The 9,874-nt window shown below is 37.2% G+C and overlaps 1 protein-coding gene across 1 annotated transcript in view; it reads left to right on the top strand.

Annotated features, from left to right (window-relative positions):
* Positions 1-8,239, top strand: part of amfr (autocrine motility factor receptor, E3 ubiquitin protein ligase) — a 13,022-nt gene extending 4,783 nt beyond the window's left edge. The window contains exons 5-14 of the mRNA XM_015371639.1: positions 1,267-1,419; positions 2,001-2,041; positions 3,837-3,969; positions 4,254-4,387; positions 4,650-4,760; positions 4,991-5,187; positions 5,268-5,371; positions 5,614-5,748; positions 5,844-6,034; positions 6,324-8,239. Coding sequence (XP_015227125.1) covers positions 1,267-1,419; positions 2,001-2,041; positions 3,837-3,969; positions 4,254-4,387; positions 4,650-4,760; positions 4,991-5,187; positions 5,268-5,371; positions 5,614-5,748; positions 5,844-6,034; positions 6,324-6,477 — 1,353 coding nt within the window. The 3' untranslated portion in view covers positions 6,478-8,239. The remainder of the gene's footprint in view (positions 1-1,266; positions 1,420-2,000; positions 2,042-3,836; positions 3,970-4,253; positions 4,388-4,649; positions 4,761-4,990; positions 5,188-5,267; positions 5,372-5,613; positions 5,749-5,843; positions 6,035-6,323) is intronic.
* Positions 8,240-9,874: the final 1,635 nt, after the last annotated feature.

The following is a 9,874-nucleotide window of genomic DNA, read 5'->3' as shown; positions in this document are numbered from 1 at the left end:
AAAAAAGTACTCCAGAGTGTTGTTCAGCATGGGGGTGAGTAGAAAATGAAGGCTAATCATGTTTTGGGTGTACTATTCCTTTAATTATGTTCAGGACAGCCACATAAATGGGAAACTGATCACATTAAGCTGAAATAAGTGCGCATATGAGAATTATTTTTAAAAATTTGAATTCACAATTTATTTAAAGCTTTAAAAAACAACAACAGAAAACCTCACTTGGACTACACAGTCATATGGAACAGTATTATATCTTACAGACGTCCATTAATTTGAATTCCTGTCCACTTTCCAATGTTAACGTAACACTTTTGACTTCAGGATACAGGGCTGCAATAACTCATTGAAATAGACATCGATTATGGAATGCGTTTAAGTGAAATTTCCTGCGTAGTTCAGTAAAAGATCAACCTTATGCATTTTTCCATACTTCATTGTCAGTGATCAGTGCTTGACATGCAGTTCACTAAGGCAGCTGCAGAGGACAGTATTGTTTCAATTAACTGTTGAAGGGTGAGCACTTTATTCCACGATTTATTGGAGAGCACAAAAGTTTGATAAATTACACTTTCTTTTAAACAAAACAATCCTTTTTTTTTTTCTTTTTTAAGAGCTGTTTAAGATAATAGTAGCTGTGTAACCTAAAGTTGGTTTTACAGATATGGCTCAATTAGAAAACTACGGATATGTTTCCTTTGCAGCGTTATCGCCATTCCTGTTTTTATAATTTAATTAAAGAGGTTTAGTTAATTTTCAAATTAAAACTTAATGGATTTTTATTTTCTAAAAGGGTCACATATCATTAACATGGATGATGGTGGAGATAATCTGAATCAAAATGGAACACAATTTTCACTTGTGTGATTACATTTAATAAGAAAGGGAAAAAAAACAGAACTTGCACAGACGAAGCAGTCTGTGTTCATGCTTGAAAATCCAACATGACTGAGGTAAAATGATTCTGCAAAGGTTTAATTTCCACTGATGTAAAATACTTCCTACCAGTAGTTGCAAAGACATGATTGACAGGCAAGGTTTAAAGAATATTCTTCTCTTAGTAAAATGGATAATTTGAAAATGAATTTTTGTGTTGACTTGAGTTTCCACTGTCTGATATTAAAATTTGTTTAAAATTCAAAGAAAAATTGAGAAAAGGCAAAATTAGGAGGTATCAAAATCTTTTTTTCCCACAGCTCTGTATCTAAAAGGAAGTCTTGAGTAAAATTGCAAAGTACTAATTTTTGTTTTTGTGTGTGTGTGCTGCAGCTGTCTTTCTCTCCATCCACCCCAATGAACAGCCATGTGAGAGTGCTCTGTCTGCTGGTGTCGCTGCTCCTGGACTGCTGCGGCCTGGCGGTGGTCTGCGGCCTGTTAGGAGCCTCTCATGGCATGCATACTCTTTCATTTATGGCTGCAGAGGTAATGACCAGCAGTTACACAGCATTTTAAATTCTAGATCCTCTATATCAGCCTAGAAACGCATAACATTTTAATCCTATGGTATACAAATTCATATACATCTTGATTTTTAATAATTATTTATTCTCAAGCTTTTGTGATATCATGTAATTTAAAAAAATTTTTTTCAATCTTCTCATGGTAGATTAGAACATATTTGTTGTGCTTAATCTGTCTTGGCTTAAATGCATATTTATTTGATTAACAATAGTCATCATAACAGACATTTGCGTCTTTATTGATTTTAGCTTTGCCCAAATACTGTTCTTCAACCATGTGCTTTTAGGATATTTGGGTAATGAATTTCCTTTTCTTTGGATTCTTTTATCTAAAGCCAAGTAACTTAAAGAGGATCTGATCTTTAAATAATCACACTGGAGCCTGATATCCACACTCTGTTAACGTTCCCCTAGCTTATAATGATTTCTGAACGTTTTCTTCCAGCTCACGTTTGTAAAGCCAAAGACATAGTTTTAGAATAATTTTGATTAATAAAGAAAGTAAAATACAGCAGATAACTTTGATTTTTTTTTTTCCCTCAGTGTTTGTTGGTGACTGTTCGTACTGGGCACGTTATACTGAGGTAAGTGTTTGGTTGGACACCCACATACAGAAGCAGTGCCGATTCCAGCCTGCTCATATTTAGAAGTGGGCTAAACTTAGAAACCCTATTAGTTTTCTCCTGCTTCCATTAGTACTGAAACCATACAGCAACAACTTTCTTGATTTTTTTTTTTATTTTATTTTTTTTATTTCTTTTACATTATGGTCACTACTAATTTTAACACAGAACAGAGTTAAAAAAATGTATGTGTTAAGTAGAAAACTATAGTCCCTTTGTTGCTAAATAAATAGCTTGAATTCTTCCAAAAATCATACTACAAATCCCATGACAACCATAGTAACACAAGCCCACATCAACAGACTTGAACACAGCCTTTTTTCCCCCCCGATGGCTGTTAAAATAGAAAACTTCTGCATGAACAAACATACTCGCACTATTATCTCCCTGTCCAACAAATCATTTTTTGCGCTATTTCCAAAGACTGTCTATAAAACTAAATAACTCTATCTAACTGACACTGTTGCAACTTAACAAAATGTCACATTCTGTTTAATGACAATAAAACTGCTTCTTCTACTAAAGAGCCTGATAAAAAGTATTCATACCCCCTTAACTTACCCACATTTAGGCAAGAACCTTCTGTGTTTTTTTATAAGGATGCTATACGATGCATCATCACATCATGCATCATTTTGAAGTACTGACAAAGGAATAAATGGGTTCATACTTTTTTGTTTTTACAGAAATCTCACAAATGTGGTGTGCATTTTTATTCACTGTCCTTCTACTCTAACGCCCTTAATTAAAATATTGTCCAAGGTAAAACCTAATTGGTGAATATATCCAATGTGTAGATCATTTCATATTCAGTATGATGAACATAGCTGCTCTTTGAGGGCCTCAGAGGCCTGGTAGAGAACATTAACAAACAAACAGTATCACAAAGACCCAGAGCTACAGCAGCAGGTCAGGGAAGATGAAGGAGAGGTTTTAAGAAGGGTTGACGTATAAAACAGTATCTCAAGCTTTTTACAAAATTACTGTGCTGTTTAATTTGTCGCTGAACAAAGGGACATGGCTCTCCTGCTGAACTGATGGCTTGAAAATGAAGAACACAAAGAGGAATGGTGGTAAATAAGGAGGAGCTGCTTGAATTCTCAGCTCATGTGGGAGACTTTGCAGAGGTCAACCAGTAGTTCTCCATTCCCCAAATGTAGAATTTTTAAAGAAGGAAAGGTGGTGAAGATTGGGGACAAGGCTGATATGTTAAAGAGGGCGCAATTATCAATAGATTACATTTTTCGATATTGAAAGTTGACACATAACTGTCCCAACAGGGGAGATGATGCAGGCTGCATCATACTGTGAGCGTGATTTTCTTTTGTAGTAACAGGTGAACTGATCACAGTTGATGACAAGATGGATGAAGCTAAAAGTGGGGAGAAACTGGAAGATCATCTTCGAAGGATGGCATGGGACTATAGACTGGGGAAGATATTTACTCTACAGCAGATCAACACTAAATGCATAGCTGGGACCACAATGGATCCGGGTAGTTTAGCTCAGCTTATATGTTTGTGGACCAATCAACATCTAGACCTAAAGGGAGTCTGAAAAGATTATTTTAGGGGTACTCTCCTTCCAGTGTGACCTAAGACATGCAGCTTCTGTTGCAGCCAGTTTTGTCTAAGACTTGAATAGAAATGCACACTACATGATTCAGACTTTTTAACTTGTAAAAGTATGTTAATAACAAAATCTCTGTGTATATGATGAGATGATAAATGGGTGTTTTTTTTTTTCTTCCCCTTAGGTACTCCATCCATCTGTGGGATCTGAACCATCCAGGAACCTGGGAGAGCAAAGGAACATATGTCTACTACACAGACTTCATAATGGAGCTGGCTATGCTCTTTCTGGATCTTGTACACCATATCCATATGCTGGTAAGGAGATGTTTACAAAGGATCTGAAATACTATTGTGTTTTTCTTTGGATCACTGAGTAAGAGATCAGGTTTACAATAGCCTGAGATGAGGCATGCTGATTGATCGAGTGAAATCACACACCAGGATCACATGTCAGATGAAAAAGAAAAAAGGTTCAGGGTATAGAATGTGTTCATTATGCTTATGCATGCAGTGTTATCTCAAAGGTCATCTAGAAATGCAATGAGTAGCTTTGCTAAACTATGTCTTTGCCTTCTGTGTTTATGTCCACCTCATTCCAGCTGTTTGGTAACATCTGGCTGTCCATGGCGAGCTTGGTTATCTTTATGCAGTTGCGATATCTTTTCCACGAGGTCCAGCGTCGCATTCGCAGACACAAGAACTACCTTAGAGTTATTAACAACATGGAGGCCAGGTAATATAATTTTTTTTTGTGAGTCCTTTATGTCCTTTTAAAATTACAAAAGGTTTTGACAGAAATATTGGAAAGCTTTTCTTTCTTCTTCTTACTATCTGGGGCCTTCTGAATGATTGTCTTTTTTGTGCTTTTCAAATTGAGGAAAAACATTCTTGACAATAAAGACCTTTTTTTTCCCCTAAACATTCTTTTGAAACTTCCATTGATAATGCTGTGATGTCTTATTTTGTTTTTATTATATAAAATGCTTTTTGTGCAGGTTTGCAGTTGCTACTGCAGAGGAGCTGGCTGCAAATGATGACGATTGTGCCATCTGCTGGGATGCCATGCTGACAGCACGCAAACTACCCTGTGGTCATCTTTTCCATAAGTAAACAACCCGCCTTTTATAATTATTTCCATTTGTTTTTATTTATTTTGTTTAAGATTCAGACTTTGAAGGTTTTTGTATAGAATGTTGTGCAAACTTTGGCCAAAACCAGTCAATATTTTTATCTTTAGCCTGAGCCTCTGCATGCTACAACCTTTTCTTAAATTACGTGTTATCAGTTCCACATGCATAAAAACAAGTGGATAATAACTGCTTGTGTGACTTTGCAGCTCTTGTTTGCGTTCATGGCTCGAGCAAGACACATCATGTCCCACGTGTCGAACCTCGCTGAACATCAGCGGCGATGGGGCTCCGGGGAGAAACCCGCAGCAGGGTGCTGGTTTGGAAGACAACATTGGTCAAGTTGGAGCTGCCCCAGAAGCTCGACCACACATCAACCATCACAACCACTTCTTCCACTTTGATGGTGAGTCTGCCTCTCACAGATCCTATAGTGAGTTGTGGAGGAAGTGAAGACTGAGTGTGTCCATTCATATGTCCTTACAGGGTCTCGCATTGCCAGCTGGCTGCCCAGTTTTTCAGTTGAAGTAATGCACACGACCAATATTTTGGGCATGGCTCAGGCCAACAACTCGCAGCTTATGGCCATGGTAAGATGTCAGTTGCGCTCATGCAATGAATGGTTTTATGGGATATATGTTTTTATGTTTCTGCTCCCATGAATGTGACCTTTTTCTAACACGTGTAGAAATCTTAATTTTACTCAAACTGCAGTAGTGGAGTTTAGATACATATTAAGGTCAGGTCTTTTGTGGTATTTTGGTTGAAATATTAATAACTGTTGTTAATCTGTCCTTTTGTTTTTTCTGCTTATGTGTTTCTGGTCCAACAGGCCCATCAGATTCAGGAGATGTTCCCTCAGGTGCCCTCCTACCTTGTTATTCAGGACCTGCAGCTGACTCGCTCTGTTGAAGTCACCACAGACAACATTTTGGAAGGACGAATCCAGGTGCCCTTCCCTGCCCAGGTCAGCAAAGACATATTTGTTTTGTGTTTTCTAAATAGGCATGCGTAGTTTTAGTGGATATTTACCTCCTGGCTTTATTCTTCTGCTGTTGTTAGGCCATAGAACGCGCCCCCATCCAGGGCAGCCCAGCAGCAGATGAGCAGCCAGGTCCCAGTGGTGGATCAGAGCAGAACCCCAGTGAGTCAGACAACATGGAGGCCAGGGGTGGTCGCTTTTCCAAGTCCGCTGAGGAGAGGCAGAAGATGCTAAAGCTGAGAAAAGAAGAATTGCTCCAGCAAGCACGCAGGTTGGTTTTATTTAATTTGTGGGGTTAGAGGTACTCTAGATTCTTCAACAACAGTTTTAGATTTTCATTTCATTGCACAAAAGATGCAACCTAAAACTTGTATTGTGAGTTTAAATGTCATATTACCCCAAATAGAAAAGCTTAAAAGTCTTTGATGTACAGATTTATATGAGAAGTCACACATGAAATACTTTTCCTTTTAAATCTTTGCACACAAATGCTAAGTTTCTGCCATGTCTGTTATCCCCTTTCATTAATTACTCCTTTTTGACTTCTCTCCTCCCCATAGGAGATATTTGAACAAGGGTCAAGAAGATCATGATGACTTACCCAGACTGGAGGAGGACTCTCTCTCGGAACCGGACTCAAATGTGCTGAGACGTAGAACCATGGCAGCTGCTGCAGAGAGACGAATGCAACTCCAAGAAGAACCTGCACCTTGAAACATAAGGACTAAATCAAGAAAGTATAATCTTCCTCAAAGAGGCTGTTTTAGCCTTTCCCCATTTGGTTCTAGACAATAGTATCACCTTTGTACAAGTTTAATTAATAAGCATTGCAGATATGGCCTTTGAACTAAACTGGGCTGCATGGGGGAAAAAAAGGTGAGACTATCAGAACTGGCCACTGCATTCAATCCTGAGTATTCAGAGTATAATATAAATGATGGGTTGTAGCAAGCAAGGACTTGCAAGGTTGCGTTGCCCTCTGCTCACATGCCATGCACTGCAACCAGCAGCTTAGACAGTATCTGTCAACATTTGGACTCTGTGTCAATGATGAGCACATTTTGCATTCAGACACAATCAAAACCTATTTTTTGAGAGTTGTCAGAAGGTGTAACGTTTAGATAAAGCTATTAAGTCTTTTTATTACCGTCGGTCACTCGCTTTGCTTCTGACAGAAACAGCATGTCCCAGGTGACTACTTCCATCTGGTCCATGCGTGTCATTTTAATGGTTTCAACTGTGAAATAAGTAGCAAAGTTTTTATTTCTTACCTTGGAGTAAGAGAATGTCACTTTAATACTGGTCAGCCTTTCAGTCAACCTTGAATGTTTCTATCAAAGGAAATGCTGCAAATAGTGTTTTTTGACCCACAAGGGTTGTTCAGTGTCAAGTGTTATATCACCCATTGTAAACAGTTTGCATTTTGTTATTTAACAAGATGGGGGAAGTTTGGCATGTAAACTTTTATTTTCTGATACGGATGCCCTCAGATGCACGACTAATGAATGGGGATGGATTACCTTCTTTGTGTGAGTACACTGGGTGTTTTCTTCAGTCTTTCTGAAATGATCACCTGATGAGCAGGTAGATGTTGTTTTCAGCAGAGTATTGGGTTCTAAGTGAAATTTTCTAGCTTATCTATATAGTTGAGTTGCAGCTGCACTTGCTGCATGTTCTCTGTGGATGTTATTCCACTCGTAAGAGTATTTAAATACCTTGGCAAAACCTGTTTCATAGCTATCAAAACAATTCTAGTACCTCCATGCAAATCACCGGACCTAAAATGAGCTGGTTTAAAAAGAAATATTTTTGTAAACTTATTTGTGCTGCCTTTTTTCTAATCTGCAAACTAAAAAACACAAATGATGAGAGCGGCTAACATCAGTCTCTGCTTCAATACCTTAGTTTGGTGAAGAAAACCAATGGATGGCAAAAACCGGTTTCTTAAAGCTTTTAGCCGATGTAATCAGCCTCATTAATCTGTTACTGATTGAGACATATCAGTGGACAAAGGAGGGGAGTTTTGTATTACAGCAATGTAAAAAGCAGTTTCAAAGTGCATGACATGTTGACAAATGTGTTTTTTTTGTTTGTTTTGTTTTTTTGTCTCCATACACCAAAGATCAGCCCTTAAGCTTCCACTAAAAGCTAAAGAGTCCCGATCTTTTATGTTCACTTTAGTGCTCTTGTCAGGGTTTGGAAATATAGAAATCATTTGGGTTTAAATATTTGATTTAAAAATAAATAACTGGACTTTTTGCTTTCCTTTTTAGTTTATTTTACTCTGCGTCTTTACAGATCCATTACTTTTACCTGCTCATGGTTTACCTCTTATAAATATTAATTTAATCAAAATTAAAATTCTTTTTTTTAGGCTGAGCTTTCCCATATTTTGTGCCTAAATCAAAAATGCTTTAGTTAACTTCTTTAGGTCTAGTTTTTGTAAAATATGGTGATATGAAAGACTCAATAAACAGCTTCTACAGCTTTTCAACAAATGGTGTGTGTGTGTGTTATCATATTTTTTTTATAATTGGTTTGTAAAAGGGGAGCTTTTGGACATGGCGTTGCTAAATAAGATTACTTCCGCTCTATTTTAATGACATGGACCTTTGAGTTTATGGGTCCAACAAATTTGATTATTGTATGTCAAGGTTCCTACAGACAAAGTCATTACGAAAGGACCATCAGATTCCATTAGATCGAACAGGTGGGAATATTTCTGACGCCATTAAGCTGCGCCCTTACCCTCAGTTGTGTGTAGGTCATGCATGAGCCAACTCAAAATGCCATCTTAAAATCACCTAAATCCAAAAGACCATTCCCTTTGAACACATTTTAATGATCAGTTTAAGATGTTTTTCTTAAACCACAAGAATCATAGAGTATCTGAGCACCAGCCCATCTTTATATGTTACTGAAAACTGCAGAAGCAAGAATTTTGCTTTTGGAATAATTTTTGATCACAGAAAGCAAATGTAGCTACTTCTAAATAACATTTGAAACCTATGAAGGTAATCAATTGGAGCATTTATATATTAGATCTTTACTTGTATGTTTAAAAAATTGCATGGTTAAGTTTAGTTCACTTGTTTCTACTGGCTCCAATAACAATGAAACTAGTCTCTAATTTTCTGTTACATTGAGGACAAAATCCAAAATTAGTGTACATTAAAAGCGTCATTTGTGGTATCTACTTACTCATAAATCAATTTAAAGCGTGAACTTTGAAATCCACTAGATCAGGGGTCTTCAACAGGAGGTCGGCGACCCCTAGGGGGTCCATGGAGGTAATGCATGGGGGTCACGAAAGTTTTGGTTGATTACTTTTTTTCATATTCCCTTCTGCAATTATTTCCACTAATTGAAATGTCTTTAAATCCACATTAACATGAAATCAACACACTGTAGTAAACAGATAAATGGAGGCAGAAGATGTCTTTCAATCATCAATGCACACATTCAGCGACACACAGGAGCTCTTTCAAGCTGGGCACCATTTCATTCACACCTGTCTTATCAACCAGGAATCGGAATCAGAAATACATTAATAATCCCAGGGAGAAATTACTTTGGTTACATTACTCCATCGTAATAGTGACTATAGGACCAGTTTGATAGAACACAATTTTATAAAATATATATAATTACAGTAGGGGGTCCTGCTACGTCTCGCCATCAGTTTGGGGGTCCTTGGCCTGGAATATGTTGAGGACCCCTGCACTAGTAGAATTTAAACCCTTAAGACACTCCTCTCCTCATTTGCATAACGAGGCAGAAATGCATACAGAAATGTATATATGACTGGCAGAAATAGTGTTGCAGAAATAAAGAGGGTAAAAAAAATCAAAGGAAGTATAAAACAGACAAAAATATATCATGCACATAAATACACATAAAAAATAAGTAATAAATAAAGTTGAAGATTATGATGGACAATAAATAAATAAGGCAATTATTACAAAGGTAAAATAAAGAAGCTAATTAAAAGATACTCGTACTCGTTGTACTCGTATACATTTATGTCTCATTGTATAGTTTAATTTCTACCTACATTTATTTATTGTATTTTGGGGGGGCAATTAATTGTATGGTCAGGGGCGGATCTAGA

Source organism: Cyprinodon variegatus, unplaced genomic scaffold (genome assembly GCF_000732505.1).
Source record: "Cyprinodon variegatus isolate N-32 unplaced genomic scaffold, C_variegatus-1.0 Scaffold61, whole genome shotgun sequence".
NCBI classification, from domain to species: Eukaryota; Metazoa; Chordata; class Actinopteri; order Cyprinodontiformes; family Cyprinodontidae; genus Cyprinodon; species Cyprinodon variegatus.
The sequence above is the reverse complement of the archived record's forward strand: the minus strand, read 5'-3'. Positions and strand labels throughout refer to the sequence as shown.